The sequence below is a fragment of the Oncorhynchus mykiss genome, chromosome 3, assembly GCF_057628025.1.
Source record: "Oncorhynchus mykiss isolate SJ-2025 chromosome 3, ASM5762802v1, whole genome shotgun sequence".
Classification (NCBI taxonomy): Eukaryota; Metazoa; Chordata; class Actinopteri; order Salmoniformes; family Salmonidae; genus Oncorhynchus; species Oncorhynchus mykiss.
Genome location: NC_143024.1, coordinates 58913237 through 58932291, shown reverse-complemented (window position 1 = coordinate 58932291; position 19055 = coordinate 58913237). Strand labels below are relative to the sequence as shown.

At 41.5% G+C, this 19055-nt stretch overlaps 1 protein-coding gene across 4 annotated transcripts in view; it reads left to right on the top strand.

Annotated features, from left to right (window-relative positions):
* LOC110520052 (activin receptor type-1) overlaps positions 1-15293 on the top strand; it is a 40349-nt gene extending 25056 nt beyond the window's left edge. For 3 of the 4 annotated variants that reach the window (XM_090229637.1, XM_021597030.3, XM_021597031.3), the window contains exons 6-12: positions 1105-1310; positions 4993-5092; positions 5835-5981; positions 6269-6544; positions 10784-10981; positions 13551-13681; positions 14173-15293. In XM_090229637.1, the coding sequence (XP_090085763.1) occupies positions 1105-1310; positions 4993-5092; positions 5835-5981; positions 6269-6544; positions 10784-10981; positions 13551-13681; positions 14173-14307 (1193 nt within the window). In that variant the 3' untranslated portion in view covers positions 14308-15293. Of the gene's footprint in view, positions 1-1104; positions 1311-4779; positions 5093-5834; positions 5982-6268; positions 6545-10783; positions 10982-13550; positions 13682-14172 lie in introns of all 4 variants that reach the window. The other variant, XR_016494730.1, reaches the window with a different exon arrangement.
* Positions 15294-19055: the final 3762 nt, after the last annotated feature.

Below are 19055 nucleotides of genomic sequence, written 5' to 3'. Positions count from 1 at the left end.
AAAATCATTTACCTTTGAAGAACTTCTGATGTTTTCAATGAGGATACTCTCAGTTAGATAGCAGATGCTCAGTTTTTCCAAAAAGATTCCTTGTGTATTAGAAATAGCTCCGTTTTATACATCACATTTGGCTACCAAAAAAAATCCATAAATTCAGTCCTCAAAACGCAAACTTTTTTCCAAATTAACTCCATAATATCGACTGAAAACATGGCAAACGTTGTTTAGAATCAATCCTCAAGGTGTTTTTCACATATCTCTTCATTGATACATCGTTCTTGGAAACATGCTTTCTCTCCTGAATCCCAGGAGAAAATGCCTGCACCTGAAGATTACGCACAAATTTAGACAAAGGACACCGGGCGGACCTCTGGAAAATGTAGTCTCTTATGGCCAATCTTCCAATGATATGCCTACAAATACGTCACAATGCTGCTAAGACCTTGGGCGAACGACAGAAAGTGTAGGCTCATTCCTTGCGCAATCACAGCCATATAAGGAGAGAATGGAAAACAGAGCTTCAGAAATTCTGCTAATTCCTGGGTGATGCATCATCTTGGTTTCGCCTGTAGAATGAGTTCTGGGGCACTTACAGACAAAATCTTTGCAGATTCTGAAACTTCAGAGTGTTTTCTTTCCAAAACTGTCAAGAATATGCATAGTCGAGCATCTTTTCGTGACAAAATATCGCGCTTAAAACGGGAACGTTTTTTATCCAAAAATGAAATAGCGCCCCTAGAGCTCTAAGAGGTTAAGAAGGAAAGACATTCCACACATTTAACAAGGCACGTCTGTTAATTGAAATGCATTCCAGGTGACTACCTCATGAAGCTGGTTGAAAGAATGCTAATAGTGTGCAAAGTTGTCATCAAGGCAAAGGGTGGATACTTTGAAGAATCTCAAATGTAAAATATATTTAACACTTTTGTTTACTACATGATTCCATCCGTGGTATTTCATAGTTTTGATATCTTCACTATTATTCTACAATGTAGAAAATAGTAAAAATAAAGAGAAACCCAGGAATGAGCAGCTGTGTCCAAATGTTTTACTCTATGTACCTAGATGTTCAAATGAACTTAAACCCCTTTCTTCTCCTCGTAGCAGGCGACCTACCCAACTACAGCTTGACTACACTGGCCATCGTCATCGTGGCTCCGGTCATCGTGCTCATCGTCCTCTCAGGCATCGCCATCCTGGTGTTCAGACGGATCCACCAGAACCAGATGGAGAGGCTGACGGCCCGGGAGGCGGAGTACGGCACCATAGACGGACTCATAGCCTCCAACGTGGGGGATAGCACACTGGCGGTGAGTAGGACATGATCATACTGCACCATACCAGGGCCCATGTTATCAGAATTTCAGAGTAGGAGAGCTTTACAAGGATCAGGTCCTGCCTGTCCATAATGTAATTTCATTGTGATCTAAAAGTTAACTGATCCTCGATCAGCACTCTACTCTGAGAGGCTTTAGAAATATGGGCCAAGGTCTGGGATAGGCTGGGTGGGGAGCTGTGGTTTGTGGTTAGTCCACACAGTACAGCACTGAAAACATTTATGGACTCTCAAGCTATGTGATTATGTTGAGCATTTTTGTGTGCACTAGACTAGAGTGCGTGCTAGGTAGTCATGCACTCCATGGTCCTGGGTGTTCATGTAGTTGGCCTATATCAACTGTGCTGGGATTAATTTTCTGCCCTCTCAATTGGGAATGAAAGTATTTATTCTACCAATGTGATGGAAAATGGGCATCTTGTTTTACCAGAGAAAATGGAGTCTATCACGGATACACATGATTTCAACAAAATTGCTCGTTTTGTAGAATTTTTGCATACTGTCGTGAAAGAATGCTTTGAGCTCGCAACTGTAATCAGTGTTTGTTTTGATAAACTTTGTTTGAAAATCCCATGAATTTAATTAAAAACTTGAAGGAAAACACTAAACACGTCTAGTGTTTACAGCAAAGCGTGACAACTGACCAGTATCCCTGAAAACAGTGGGCTGGGGTGTGCTAGAGGAATTGCCGATTTTTGGATCTATTTCAAGCCATTTCCAAACCCATCACAGTACTTGGCAACGGAAACCCAAAATATGCTGCCGCAGAATGTTTGTTTCAGTGTAATTAAAAAGTGCTTGGCAGCACCCAGAGGAAAGTTATTAGGAGCAGTGGTGGCAGTCAAACATATAAACACATTTCCTTAAAACACATGCAGGTCTCCCTCTCCCTAGGCCCTGGGTGCCTAAGTCTGTTGTGATTATGATAATGCTGTGGCTGAATTTCCCCCCACTCCTCTCTCCCCTACCCCCTTCCACCGAACAGCCCAGATCTGCCCTCCCACCAAACAGGGATGTTAAACAACAACAAAATGATTTCTCATTTGGATTTACAGCTTCCATTTAGCATTCCTTTACCTGCTTTCACACAACGGTTGTTTTATGCATTAAGAATCTCTCTTAAATGTTTCCATTTTTGTCCTCTCTGCTTGTTAGTGTTTTTCTCAGCCAAATTTGGAGCTCAACACTGCTCCCTTGTGTCAGTCATGGTACCCTGCAGAAGCCTGGAGATAAGATGCACATTAAAGGCTTAGCAGCATTGTGCCTGTTTGGAGTCTAGGGCTGGGATTACATCACATCTATCAGCCCCCTCAGCTCACTAATCACCAGGGACTGCTGTTGTTTACCAAGCAGAGGACTCTCTGCTGCTGCTCCAGGGAGGCCAGACACACAGACAGACCCAACCAACCGGACCCTGAACTGCTTTTACCCCCAAGCCATAAGATTGCTTAATAGTTAACCAAATAGCTACCCAGACTATCTGCATTGACCCTTTTTGCAATAACTCTTTTGACTTATCACATACACTCCTGCTACTGTCTATTATCTATCCTGTTGCCTAGAAACGTTATCCCTACCTATATGTACATATCTACATCAATTACCTCGTACCCCTGCTTATTGACTCTACGCACACACACACGGCTATATATACAGTGCCTTGCGAAAGTATTCGGCCCCCTTGAACTTTGCGACCTTTTGCCACATTTCAGGCTTCAAACATAAAGATATAAAACTGTATTTTTTTGTGAAGAATCAACAACAAGTGGGACACAATCATGAAGTGGAACGACATTTATTGGATATTTCAAACTTTTTTAACAAATCAAAAACTGAAAAATTGGGCGTGCAAAATTATTCAGCCCCTTTACTTTCAGTGCAGCAAACTCTCTCCAGAAGTTCAGTGAGGATCTCTGAATGATCCAATGTTGACATAAATGACTAATGATGATAAATACAATCCACCTGTGTGTAATCAAGTCTCCGTATAAATGCACCTGCACTGTGATAGTCTCAGAGGTCCGTTAAAAGCGCAGAGAGCATCATGAAGAACAAGGAACACACCAGGCAGGTCCGAGATACTGTTGTGAAGAAGTTTAAAGCCGGATTTGGATACAAAAATATTTCCCAAGCTTTAAACATCCCAAGGAGCACTGTGCAAGCGATAATATGGAAATGGAAGGAGTATCAGACCACTGCAAATCTACCAAGACCTGGCCGTCCCTCTAAACTTTCCGCTCATACAAGGAGAAGACTGATCAGAGATGCAGCCAAGAGGCCCATGATCACTCTGGATGAACTGCAGAGATCTACAGCTGAGGTGGGAGACTCTGTCCATAGGACAACAATCAGTCGTATATTGCACAAATCTGGCCTTTATGGAAGAGTGGCAAGAAGAAAGCCATTTCTTAAAGATATCCATAAAAAGTGTCGTTTAAAGTTTGCCACAAGCCACCTGGGAGACACACCAAACATGTGGAAGAAGGTGCTCTGGTCAGATGAAACCAAAATTGAACTTTTTGGCAACAATGCAAAATGTTATGTTTGGCGTAAAAGCAACACAGCTGAACACACCATCCCCACTGTCAAACATGGTGGTGGCAGCATCATGGTTTGGGCCTGCTTTTCTTCAGCAGGGACAGGGAAGATGGTTAAAATTTGATGGGAAGATGGATGGAGCCAAATACAGGACCATTCTGGAAGAACCTGATGGAGTCTGCAAAAGACCTGAGACTGGGACCGAGATTTGTCTTCCAACAAGACAATGATCCAAAACATAAAGCAAAATCTACAATGGAATGGTTCAAAAATAAACATATCCAGGTGTTAGAATGGCCAAGTCAAAGTCCAGACCTGAATCCAATCGAGAATCTGTGGAAAGAACTGAAAACTGCTGTTCACAAATGCTCTCCATCCAACCTCACTGAGCTCGAGCTGTTTTGCAAGTAGGAATGGGAAAAAATTTCAGTCTCTCGATGTGCAAAACTGATAGAGACATACCCCAAGCGACTTACAGCTGTAATCGCAGCAAAAGGTGGCGCTACAAAGTATTAACTTAAGGGGGCTGAATAATTTTGCACGCCCAATTTTTCAGTTTTTGATTTGTTAAAAAAGTTTGAAATATCCAATAAATGTCGTTCCACTTCATGATTGTGTCCCACTTGTTGTTGATTCTTCACAAAAAAATACAGTTTTATATCTTTATGTTTGAAGCCTGAAATGTGGCAAAAGGTCGCAAAGTTCAAGGGGGCCGAATACTTTTGCAAGGCACTGTATATCTCTATCTATAGCCAAGTTATTGTTACCCATTGTGTATTTATTCTTTGTTATTATTATTTTTAAATCCTCTGAATTGTTTGGAAGGGCCGGGTAAGTAAGCATTTCACTGTTAGTCTACACCTGTTCTTTACGAAGCATGTGACAAATAAAATTTGATTTGACAGACCGACGTCTCTGCAGTGTGGCCACTAACCAGACAGAGAGACGGCAAGAGAGCCCTTGGAGTCTGAGCAGTATGAACAACTCCCACTCCAATCAGGCTCCAACGAATCCCAGATGCTCTGCTATGTCCGGGGCTGGGACAGCTTTTTCATCTCGGGACTACCGGCACCCTCTGGATGCTGTTCATTTATTGGCTGTCCCTCCCCTTCTCTCAGGATTTGCTGGATCATTCGTGCACGTCGGGAAGCGGCTCCGGACTCCCCTTCCTAGTTCAGAGAACCGTCGCTCGACAAATCACACTCAACGAATGTGTGGGTCAGTATCCAATACAGTCTGTTCTCTCTTTGTTCAGTAGCTGAGGTGTACGTTTAGGATCAGGGCATCCATTTTATGCATGGATGTGGTTTTTGCGTAAAATGCCCCTTTTAGGGGTGAAGCACCGTTGGGAACAGATTTGTTTTGCAAAACAGAGCCCGTGCTGTTCCCTGACCCTCAGAGTTTTTCTTAGTATAATTGTTTTGGAAGTGTTCTTAGTTTTCTTACAGCTCGGTCTGAAACCTGGCCAGATAGGCAAAGTAACTACCAACAAAAATATTTTTAAGAAACATGTTTGGTTTCGTGTCAAATGGGGATGTAGTTCATGCAAAAGGTCAAGTTGAGTAATATGACCAAAATAAAGGTACGGTGTTCCATTAACTAATGGTCTACAGTTTTGTGTAACACTGACTTTATAAAACCAATAACAATCTCTATGTACAGAGATTATCTGACTTTTGAGTTAGGAGGGGAACATTCCTGTTCTGTATTCCTGTCTTAGTTTGACAGGTTGATATTTTTCCACTGTATTTGATGAATGTCATTTGAGGCCAGATCTGTTTTCCCAAAGCATCTCAAAGTGCTGATCTGGGATCAGGTCTCCCCTGCCCGTATCATTTTAATAATGATGATCTAAAACTGATCCTAGGTCAGCACTTCTGCTCGAAAAACATTTCTTATGAAAGCAGGACTTGAGAATGTCTGCTGTTTTCTCATCTCTCCCCTGTTTCCCCCGCTATAGGTAAGGGGCGCTACGGTGAGGTTTGGCGAGGCCAGTGGCAGGGGGAGAGTGTGGCCGTGAAGATCTTCTCCTCCAGAGATGAGAAGTCCTGGTTCAGAGAGACTGAGATCTACAACACAGTGCTGCTGAGGCATGAGAACATCCTGGGTACGTACCTCCAGATACGCTCTGGGCGAAGCAACCCAGTCTGACAGGAGCTGGTCTATATTGGGCAAATCCAAACTCCCACTAAAGTGGAATGTTTTTTTTTTATTTTTTAACTTAGTCCTGCATTGGTGTCAATGGAAGACTAAGTAAACATTTGACCTGTGGGATGTCAAATCTGTCTGGCAATGTTTTTTATTTTAGTGAAATATCTGTCATATTGAATTTGAAGAAATACCTTTCCCAGCTTTTCCCTGGGTTCTAATGTGTGTGTGTGTCCTTGACTGCAGGCTTCATCGCTTCGGACATGACTTCCCGAAACTCGAGTACACAGCTGTGGCTAATCACCCACTTCCACGAGATGGGCTCCCTGTACGACTACCTGCAGCTGAGCACCCTAGACACAGCCAGCTGTCTGCGCATGGCTTTGTCCATCGCCAGCGGCCTGGCACACCTCCACGTGGAGATCTTCGGCACCCAGGGCAAGCCGGCCATCGCCCACCGAGACCTCAAAAGCAAAAACATACTCGTCAACAAGAACGGCCAGTGCTGCATCGCCGACCTGGGTAAGAGCATAGTGTTGTGGATATAAAGCATACTGTGTGCGTTCAGTCAAGATTTGTATTGGTTGTCAGAGGCGGCTGATGGGATGAGCTATAGAAGGACGGGCTCATTGTAATGGTTGGAATGGAATAAATGGAACGGTATCAAACATAGAAACCACATTTGACTCGTTCCATCTATTCCATTCCAGCTATTACAGTGAGCCTGTCCTCCTATAGCTCCTCCAACCAGCCTCCACTGGTTGTTGTTCATTTAGATGTTGTAAATTAATATAATGTGACTGTTTTCTGTTGTGGCCATATGATATATTGGTGGTAATAGGGCCTCCCGAGTGGGGCGGTGGTCTAAGGCACTGCCTCGCAGTGCTAGCTGTGCCACTAGAGATACTGGTTCGAGTTCAGGCTCTGTCACAGCCGGCCGCGACCATAGAGACTCATGAGGCGGCACACAATTGGCCCGGATTAGGGGAGTGCTTGGCCAGCCGGGATGTCCTTGTACCATCATGCTCTAGTGACTCTTGTTTCCTCCAACACATTGGTGTGGCTGACTTCCGGGCTAAGGGGGCATTGTGTCAAGAACCAGTGCGGTTTGGTTGGGTTGTGTTTCGGAGGACGCATGGCTCTCGACCTTCGCCTCTCCCAAGTCCGTACGGGAGTTGCAGCGATGGGACAAGACTGTAACTACCAATTGGATACCATGGAATTGGGGAGAAAAAGGGATAAAAATAACATTTAAACTGTCACCAAAGTTCTTGGGAGCTATCTAGCTTCATAGTTTGGATCACTTGACGCAGTTGCTGGGACTGCTTGTCTCTAGCCTAGCAGCTAGCTAGCTGCATATCAAGCAAGCAAGGTTTTCTTGAATGCAGCCCGTGACACAGTTAGCCATTTGTGGCTGGGACCACAGGTTGTCCCGGGTTTGTGGCTGTCTACATCCCTGCTGTTTTGTTATTTTCAATTTTCCCCGTGACCTGCCCTGTCTGGAACTGTGAGGAGATACAGCATAACCTCCGTTGCTTGCTACCATGACAAAGACCAAAGCCGGAACTATTTGGTATTTTATTAGGATCCCCATCAGCAGCTACTCTTCCTGGGGACACGCAAAACTTGAAACATAATACAGAATTACATAATACAGAACATCATTAGAACAGCTCAAGGACAGAACTACATACATCCATTTTTAAAAAGGCACACGTAGCCTACATATCAATGCATACACACAAACTATCTAGGTCAAATAGGGGAGAGGCGTTGTGCCATGAGGTGTTGCTTTATATGTTTTTTGAAACCAGGTTTGCTGTTTATTTGAGCAATATGAGATGGAAGCAAATTTCATGCAATAAGGGCTCTATACTTTATGTTTTCTTGAGTTTGTTCTGGATTTGGGGACTATGAAAAGACCCCTGGTGGCATGTCTGGTGGGATAAGTATGTGTGTGTGTCAGAGCTGTGTGTAAGTTGACTATGCAAACAATTTGGGATTTTCAACACATTAATATTTCTTATAAAAAGAAGCGATGCAGTCAGTCTCTCCTCAACTCTTAGCCAAGGGAGACATGTGTAGCATTTATAGCAGCCCTCTGATTACAATTAAGAACGAAACATGCCGCTCTGTTCTGGGCCAGCTGCAGCTTATCTAGGTATTTCCTTGCCGCACTGGACCACACGCCTGGACAATAATCAATATTAGACTAAACTAGAGCCTGCAGGACTTGCTTTTTGGAGTGTGGTGTCAAAAAAGCAGAGCATCTCTTTATTACGGCTAGACCTCTCCCCATCTGTGCAACCATTGAATCTATATGTTTTGACCATGACAGTTTACATTCTAAGGTAACGCCAAGTAATTTAGTCTCTTCAACTTGTTCAACAGCCACACCATTCATTACCAGATTCAGCTGAGGTCTGAGGTATTTGTACCAAATACAATGCTCTTAGTTTTAGAGCCACCCATTCCAAAACTGACTGCAACTCTTTGTTAAGGATTTCAGTGACTTCTTTAGCTGTGGTTGCTGATGCGTATATGGTTGAATCATCATCAGCATACATGGACACACATGCTTTGTTTTAATGCCAGTGGCAGGTCATTGGTAAAAATAGAAGAGGACCTAGAGAGGGCCTAGAGAGCTGCCCTGCGGTACACCACACTTTAAATGTTTGACATTAGAGAAGCTTCCATTAAAGAAAACCCTTAGTTCTATTAGATGGCTCTGAATCCACGATATGACAGAGGTTGAAAAGCTATAGCACTTAAGTTTTTTCAACAACCGGTTATGGTCAATAATATCAACGGCTGCACTGAAATCTAACAGTACAGCTCCCACAATCTTCTTATTATCGATTTCTCTCAACCAACCATCAGTCATTTGTGTCAGTGCAGTACATGTTGAGTGCCCTTCTCTATAAGCATGCTGAAAGTCTGTTGTTAATTTGTTTACAGAGAAGTAGTATTGTATTTGGTCAAACACATTTTTTTCCAACAGTTTGCTAAGAGCTGGCAGCATGCTTATAGGTCTGCTGTTAGAACCAGTAAAAGCTGCTTTACCACTCTTGGGTAGCGGAGTTACTTTGGCTTCCCTCCAGGCTTGAGGACAAAGACTTTCCTCTAGGCTCAGATTCAAAATATGAATGATAGGAGTGGTTATAGAGTCAGCCACCATCCTCAGTAGCTTTCCATCTAAGTTGTCAATGCCAGGAGGTTTGTCATTATTGATCGTTAACAATCATTTTCCCACCTCTCCCACACTAACTTTACAAAATTCAAACTTGCAATGCTTTTCTTTCATTATTTGTTTTTTATGCATGAATATAATTGCTCACTGTTTGTCGTGGGCATTTCCTGCCTAAGTTTGCCCACTTTGTCAATGAAATAATCATTTAAATAATTGGCAACATCAAATGGCTTTGTAATGAATAAGCCATCTGATTCGATGAAAGATGGAGTTGAATTTGTCTTTCTGCCCATAATTTAATTAGAACTACTCCCCAAAAAATGTTCCATTCTTTATATCATTGATCTTGGCTTCATAATAAAGTTTCTTCTTTTTGTTGAGTTTAGTCACATAATTTCTCAATCTGCAGTAAGTAAGGCAGTCGGATGTCCAGCCAGACTTATTAGCCACTCCTTTTGCCCCATCTCTTTCAACCATACAGTTTTTCAATTCTTCAATTCTATGGAGCTTTAACAGTTCTAACAGTCAGTTTCTTAACAGGTGCATGTTTATCAATAATTGGAAGAAGTAATTTCATAAATTCATAAAATGCAGCGTCTGGATGCTCCTCGTTAATCACATCAGACCAACAAATATTTTTAACATCATCCACATAAGAGTCACAGCAAAATATTTTGTATGATCTCTTATACACAATTTTAGGACCAGCTGTTGGATCTTTGGCTTTCCTGGATATAGCCACTATATTGGGATCACTGCATCCAATGGGTACAGATATACAAAGTTCTACAGCATTATTGAAAATGTGATCGATACACGTGGATGATCTTGTTCCTGTAGTGTTTGTAAACACTACAGTGTAGGTTGATTTAATAACCTGAACCAACTCATCTTCCGTCTTACATGCATTGACATGTAGACTACGTGTGCCTTTTTTAAACAAATGTATGTAGTTCTGTTCTTGAGCTGTTCTTGTCTATTGATGTTCTGTGATATGTCATTATGTTTTGTGTGGACCCCAGGAAGAGTAGCTGCTGCTTTTGCAACAGCTAATGGGGATCCTAATAAAATACCAAATACCAAACCACTCCAACCCTCTTCCCTCATCTACCCTGTTTTTTTTTTAGCATTAGAGGAAGAACGGAGCAGGAAGCTCTTTAAGCCTTAACCAAACATGCATTAAGGAGCACTCATGTCCCAAACTCAAAGTTCTCGGTGCCAATGATAAGTGAGTCATTTCAGGTAGCTCTGGCTACTCATGGAGACTACTGCTAAGATCACGACCGTCATCCCTTTTAAGTTGTTTATGAGCTGCATTCTGCTCACAAACAGGATGTTGACGAGTTGTTTTTGTTGTGATACGATCGTGGCGTAATTTGATATTGGATAAATATGGTTGTTTTTGACAACAGTTTTATTTTTTATTTTTTACAAATGCTATTCTAATCACGTCCACCAGAGGACTGTATACTGTGCTTCAGATATATTAAGTTAACAGGGACAATCATTTTGGTACATAGACACCATATTTTGAATCCTTTTAATGATAATAAAAATATTTTCTGGCCTAGGTCTTGCTGTGATGCATTTCCAAGACACAAACGAGCTAGACGTGGGCAACAACCCGAAAGTGGGCACGAAGCGCTACATGGCCCCAGAGGTCTTGGACGACTCCATCCAGATGGACTGCTTTGAGTCCTTCAAGAGAGTGGACATCTGGGCCTTTGGCCTGGTCCTGTGGGAGATTGCAAGGAGCACGGTCAGCAACGGTCAGTACAATACACATTGAATGGTTTCTTCTGTTCTCTCTCACTCCTTTAACATTGACCATCAAATCAAAGTTGATTTGTCATATGCATAGAATACAGTGTAGTGTACACAGTGCAATGAAACACTTACTTGCTAGCTCTCATCTAAAACAGTGCATCAACTATAACAAGTGTTCAGTAAAAATGTAGAATTAAAAACAAACATTTAGAATGTCATACATTTAGGGCTATTTTATAAAGCATGTTAAACATGCCTTGTAGTAGTTTGATCATACAGAGCTTCTGTAGGTATCTTTCTGTAAACTGCCTGTCTGCATATGCATGCTGTTCCTGGAATAGTCTCAAATGTCCCTGTCAGGGCATAATCAAAACCTATCATAATACAGTTGAAGTCGGAAGTTTACTTACACTTTCGCCAAATACATTTAAACTCAGTTTTTCACAATTCCCAACAGTTAACCCCTAGTAAAAAAATCCCTGTCTTAGGTCAGTTAGGATCACCTCTTTATTTCAAGAATGTGAAAGGTCAAAGTAATAGTGTAGAGTGATTTTATTTCAGCTTTTATTTCTTTGAGTGGGTCAGACGTTTACATACTCAATTAGTATTTGGTAGCATTGCCTTTAAATTGTTTAACTTGGGTCAAACATTTCAGGTAGCCTTCCACAGGCTTCCCACAATAAGTTGGGTGAATTTTGGCCCGTTCCTCCGAACAGAGCTGGTGTAACTGAGTCAGGTTTGTAGGCCTCCTTGCTCGCACACGCTGTTTCAGTTCCGCCAACACATTTCTATAGGAATGAGGTCAGCGCTTTGTGATGGCCACTCCAATACCTTGACTTTGTTGTCCTTAAGACATTTTGCCACAACTTTGGAAGTTATGTTGGGGTCATTGTCCATTTGGAAGACCCATTTGCGACCAAGCTTTAACTTCCTGACTGATGTCTTGAGATGTTGCTTCAATATATCCACATTTTTCTTTCCTCTTGGTGCCATCTATTTTGTGAAGTGCACCAGTCTCTCCTGCAGCAAAGCACTCCCACAACATGATGCTGCCACCCCCGTGCTTCACGGTTGGAATGGTGTTCTTCGGCTTGCAAGCTTCCCCCTTTTACCTCCAAACATAACTATGGTCATTATGGCCAAATAGTTCTATTTTGTTTCATCAGACCAGGGGACATTTCTCCAAAAAGTACGATCTGCACTTGCAAACCGTAGTCTGCCTTTTTTTATGGCGGTTTTGGAGCAGTGGTTTCTTCCTTGCTGAGCTGCCTTTCAGGTTATGTCGATATAGGACTCGTTTTACTGTGGATATAGATACTTTGTACCCGTTTCCTCCAGCATCTTCACAAGGTCCTTTGCTGTTGTTCTGGGATTGATTATCACTTTTCGCACTGAAGTACGTTCATCTCTAGGAGACAGAACGCGTCTCCTTCCTGAGTGGTATGACGACTCTGTGGTCCCACGGCGTTCATACTTGCATACTATTGTTTGCACAGATAAATGTGGTACCTTCAGGCGTTTGGAAATTGCTCCCAAGGATGAACCAGACTTGTGGAGGTGTACAATAATTTTTCTGAGGTCTTGGCTGATTTTCTTTTGATTTTCCCATGATGTCAAGCAAAGCATTGAGTTTGAAGGTAGGCCTTGAAATACATCAACAGGTACCTCCAATTGACTCAACTTATGTCAATTAGCATATCAGAAGCTTTTAAAGTCATGACATTTTCTGGAATTTTCCAAGCTGTTTAAAGGCACAGTCAACTTAGTGTATGTAAACTTCTGACCCACTGAAATTGTGATACAGTGAAATAATCTGTCTGTAAGCAATTATTGAAAAAATTACTTGTCATGCACAAAGTAGATGTCCTAACCGACTTGCCAAATCTATAGTTAACAAGAAATTTGTGGAATGGTTGAAAAACGAGTTTTAATGACTCCAACTTAAGTGTATGTAAACTTCCGACTTCAGCTGTATGTAGAACATAATGTCCAGCTGGATTTGAGAATTGATTCCTCCACTTTTAGAGGAAGTGTTTAGCAATCTTAATAGTAAGACCGCTGTATCACTTTGCTATGCATACAGCTGTATTGACCATTGGCAGAACAAGTCGAGGATTAAAGTCAACAGTCTCATTGAGGAAATGAGTGAATGTGACTTCAGAGGAGAAGTCTCCCCCGTGTCTGTGGTCTAGTCTGGGACTAGAGGCACTGGCATCTTATCTGAAATGGATCTTGCTTTCTCCACACAGTTAAATGACTTACTTTCACCATGGGTTTCCACCTAGTACATAAGTAGCAAGTGAGAACTATGCAAACAAAGTACCTTGTTAGCAATTTTATGTGCTATTTCTCGTTTTTTGTGACACTTAAAAAAAAAATGCTGTCAAATTAAGTAGGATGGAATACAGTATAAAAACCCCCATTCGGCAGATTTTATGGATATTTCTGTCATGTATTTTTCCTATTCTCTGTTACACTTGCATATTGCCCAATATTAAAATTCCCGTGCGGATTAATGTGAGATCTCATTGACATTTATATGTTGTGTATTCTCCAACACACTCCGCGTAGGCATTGTAGAGGACTACAAGCCTCCCTTCCATGACGCGGTGCCCAGCGACCCCAGCTTTGAAGACATGAAGAAGGTGGTGTGTGTGGACCAGCAGAGACCCAACATCCCCAACAGATGGTTCTCAGACCCAGTGAGTACAGAGACGAGACAAGCAGAGGTGGAGCGAGAACTAGCTAATATGTTTTGATAAAGAATATGAGCCTGTCCAAATCTCTCTCTTTATAAACAGTGCAGCATTCTGCACAATCTGCTAGGTTGTCCTTTCTCATCAGACGGTTACTTGTCTCTGTAAACAGCCTGTCAGCCGTCAACCGCATTTCCCAGCTCCATTGAAAACACAATATGGTCTGATTGGCAGTTAAAATCTTTTGTGCTCAGAATTCATTTTTGCTTAGAATTCTAGCTTTTTTATATTACTCAATCTGATATTTGTTCTTTTCGCTGCACCTGTGATAACATCTGCAATTCTGTGTACTGGACAAAAGCTTTTTTTTAATTTGATTTTAAGAATAATTGCTTTACCCTTTGCTTTGCGGAACTATACACTTTCACACTTGATATATTTTTTTTTTAAAGTGAACTTTAATGGATTTTTAACTCTGATTTCCTCTTGCTTTCCAGACTTTAACGTCCATCGCAAAACTTATGAAGGAGTGCTGGTACCAGAATCCATCCGCCAGATTAACGGCGCTACGCATCAAAAAGACTCTGACAAAAATCGACAACTCTCTGGACAAAATTAAAACGGACTGTTGAGCTTCTTCCTTGTTGGTGCGCAGGGAGAGGAGACCTAAAGGCCTTTAAAGACATCCAGCAGGCAGTTCGGTTCCCCTGGACAACACACAGGAGAAAATGGACCGGTTGAGCTCAGTGCTCTTAAAGTGGCACGTTTTGTATTTATTTTAAACACTTGGTGGGACAAATTTTGGCATCCAAAGATGGCTTACAGGGCATTTAAGACTGCCAATAGTCTTGGATATTAGGTGACTATCCCTTTTTAAGATATAGGAATATTGAACTAATAGTCACATTCTTCAAGGAAGAAACTGTTACCTGGGCATTTGAGTATTGTATATCGCTTTAGAGCTGCCGATTTTCTGAGAAATGTCTGAACGTATTTCATTTAGCAATATTGGCCGTGCTTTATTGCTGTTATTGCACTAGCGATCTTTGCATTCCTGGCTTGCACTGTCGCTGATGCATTTGGAGAAAAGAACAACTTGCCAAAAAAATGTTATGTTTTATAGTTCACACAAACTCCAGTAATCAGAATGAGGGGAGAGAAAAAAAGAGTTAAGTTCTACTTTGACTGCATCGCTCTTGCACTGCTGTTTACAATATTGTTAGAACAATTCTCTTGGTTTTTCATCCAACCGGTAACGTATTTAGCTAACACATTGTGCTGCAGACAGTTATAGCCACTCTTTGCTCCTTACTTTGGCGACGTCGTCTAACGTCTCCTGTCACAGAAACGTTTTATATCACCATACATTTCACATTTGTGTACCTGTTCTTTGTTTTGGTTGTTTCATCAGCTTAATTGAGACATGCTAAAAGAGCAAATAAAAATATTTACTAGATGACGCTGAACTCGATTCATACGGGAGCAGAAGTTATGCCTGTAAAGTTATATCGTCTTAATTTGTGCATTGTCAAAGTAATTGAAGTCAAACTTCAGCCTTTTTTTTTTACATTTTATATCAAGTAGTGATTTCTATGAATTAAATAGAGAAAAAAACGCAGATGCTCTCTGTCTCATCTGTCAGTTACAACATCAAATGAACCCTTTTCCCCCTCATCGAAACATATTCCCCACATTATTTGCCCACCGCGGAGCTCTGCACATCTACCTAAACTTGAACTTTTTTACATGCTGTGATAGGTTTGCAAAATTCTGGAAACCTTCCAAAATCCCCAGGTTTTTCCAGAAATGACAGTTGGAAGATTCCCAGAATTAAGGTCGGAATAAACATTAAATCTGGAATACTCCAACCAGGATTGCTGGAAATTCTGGGAAGTTTGTGAACGTTACCACGGTTTTGCAACTATGTCAGGATAAGCAAAGTATTAGGTGGTGAGTATTAGCATTGGTTGTTATGCAAATCCAGAGCGCATTTTAATTTCCTCAGCTTTGCATATTTTCCTTTGTCCTCCCAGACTAGACAGTTCCTTTGCCTTGGCATAGTGCAGCCCCTAAAGTCTTACTGACCTGCAGCAGAGACGTAAGCTGCTCACTGCACAAAGGAACTTTTCTTGTGTCCAGCTTGTCGACTACGAAACAAATCATGAAATGCAGCAAAGAATGGAGGGCATGTTAATCCATTTCCATATTAAACACAGCTCAATCTCGGTTGTAAAATGCAACAAATACATTTTCATTTGGGAAATGTCAGAGGGTATTCCTAAGGCCCTAATGACTAAATTGAACTGCTTAAATTGTGGCGCAGTTGCCCGAAGAGACACAAAAGGCAAGTCTAGAATGGGACAGTAAATGGTGTCACCTGCATTCATTTGTATTCCTGAATCGGCATGGGGCCGGTAAATAGCAAAGCAGTCCATATGTCTGTTGTCTGCCGGAACTGACTGTGGCACCCGAAAATGAGCATCTCCAAATTAGCATATGTTATAGACAACATCCTAGGCGATGTCCCAAATGGCACCCTGTTCCCTTTCTAGTGCACTACTTTTGACCGAGGCCAGTAGGGATCTGGTCAAAAGTAGAGCACTTTTTATACGGAGTAATGTGCCTTTCGGGACTCACACATGGTCAATATTAACTGGTCATTTTAACGGTCTCCTGACTGTGCTACTGTGAACTGATCCACAGATAGTAGTTTTGAAAACAAGGTCTCACTTTGCTGCTTTGTGTATACGGGCGGTTGTTCACTCACTATGCTTCCCATTTACATGCAAATGATAGCAAATAGCAGAAATTATTTTAGACTAATTCCCACTGCAAGACGACAGTAATGCATATTATTTGTGTGCTTGTTTTCCCTCCGCTTTTTAATTAAAACATTGAAGCAAAGTGTTGCCTCTAGTGGTGGGGATCATTCAACAGAGCTCAAGAGATCCTGAGGGCCTTGATTTCTTCATATTCATTTCTAGAGTTCATTTGTCCAACTTCGTCACTAAGCTGGCAAATCATTTTCTTTGAAGCAGTTGCTTTTTCAACTTCCTATGCAGCCTGCCACCCTGAAAAACACACACACACACACTCCTCTCTTTCTCTTTCCCTCTTGCTTTCTCTCTCTCGTTCTTTCAATCTTCTGAAGCTGTGCTATTCATCCAGGAACAGCATGTACTGTAGGTAGCCTTGGCCTTGAAGAATAGAGGGATCATGCGAGAATGAAAGCGAATAGAACCCCCGCGTTCAACGTGGCTTTGCTAATGGGTTACTATGGAAATGCATTACATTTCCATTTTAGTCATTTAGCAGACTTAAAATAGTGAGTGCAATGTGGTCACCCATGGCTGTTGTGTAGTGATTTTCATTCAGGTAGCTGTATGGGAGGCCTTCTGTCCGATTCACTTTGGATTTACAGACCATAGAAAGAGAAGGGAACACTGCCCGTACCTCGCTCTTCAACTAAGGTGCAAGAGGAAATCAATCGATTCTTGAAGGACAGTGGAAGTTAAGTGTTTGTTAAAACCTGATGAAGGCTAAGGATGCATTGGTCAATAAATAAGCACGCTTTTATCAAGTTCCACTGTCCTGCAAGAATTCAGTAAATAGTACGGTACTCTCGAGTGGTTGTTGGACTTGGTCTGTATATGGAATAGCCTTAACCTTATTCTGTTGCCCAGTTGGCTGACCTCTACATTCTGAAAGTTACAGCACTTAGATCTACATTAGGGACCTGATATGGAGGACAGAGTCCCAGACTACACCAGAGGCATGTCAGGGGTTGAGGGACTGTTGATCAGAGAAGTGCAGGGGCTTTTCGAAACAGTTTTTCAAAATGTACCACATTGGTTTCATAACTGGGATTGTGTTGCCAAGAGGCCATAGATGGGGCTTAGAGTTTTTCCCTGACCACGTGACCTGACCAGGAGGTATGTCAGGGTGCATACAGAATATGGTGCTAGTGCAGTGTCCTGGCTATTGTACCATGTAGTTTGGCGCCAAGTTAAACACAGAGGATGAAGTAAATGACTTGCGATTTCACTTAGGGGCTCAGTCAGGCACCTTGGTGTAATGGCTTTGATTGTACAGTTGCAAGGTTGTCCAGCTCTGGTGAATCTCTACACATTTGAAACAGTAGGAACAGTATTTTACCAGTATTTGCAGATAGCATTCACCATGGCTTTTCATCAGTTTCATTAAAACAATTGTGTTGTGTGTGTTAAGGGTGTTGATTCTGGTGACAATATTGCTTTACTGGATCATGGTGATATTGTCTTCTGATATGCCTACATAGGTAAATGAGAATGCAGTTGATTGTGGTGCCAGATGCAGAGGTGAGTCATCATACCTCACAAACTGTTTTAGTTTTACTGCTATGATGTTTTGAGAACCCAAGCACAGGACAATTTTATACATGTAAAATTGATTGAATGTAGGCTGCAGTTTTCACAAGACAAGTGTGTGCTCCACAATTTAAATGGATTAAACAGACAAAGATATTCAGCGCTCTCTCATTCACTTGTCTTTATCAGTGGGCTAAACCCAGCAAGCACATAATGTTCTGAGAACCATATGTTTCTTAGAGCTTGGTGAGAGCGTGGTTGTCCTATGGTTATTTTGCATATAACTTTCTGGGAATTGTGCAGGGTAGTTGCTTGGCTTTGGAACATTATCAGCAGCACATTTTAAGGAACTTGACAAAAACGTTATTTTCTTGGGATTTCATTACTTTAACAGAATGTTTCCTAAAAGTTCAAAAGTGGTTACATTTCATTTAAATGTTGGTAAGGTTCTAGGAACATTCTCCAACTGGTTTGACATTGGGAATGTTCTCAAATAGTTCAGAGAACATTAATGATCTTTTGTGGGGAATTTCAGTACTTCAGCATAATGTTTCCTCATGGTTGTATTTAAAGTCATGTTCTCATTGTTCAGAGAATAGTAAAGCCCCCATGCAGTCTTTTAAATGTCATTTTAAAATTGTCACTTTGTCTAAGTCACTGTATTTATTTTTATAATACTCATATTTGTCAATTTATCTTGCTTTAGCTCCCTTGGGCCACTGAAATGCTCAATTGCATTGTGTAGGCATTAGGAAACTAAATGTAAAATGAAATGAGATTTACATACACAGACTGATTGCCTTTTCATTCTCTCTGTATTGTTGGGAAGGGCACATAAGTAATAATTTCACTGTTAGTCTACACCCTGTGTTTTTACAAAGCATACAACAAATGACATTTGATTTGGCCTTACCCTTAAACAAAACAAAGGCCTGTCAGTTGGAGCTGGAGTCGGACCCTGAAAGCGACAAAGTTCCACAGGTGTGTAGGCTACTTTGTTTTGTCATCAAAACAAAAGGCATACATAATGCATC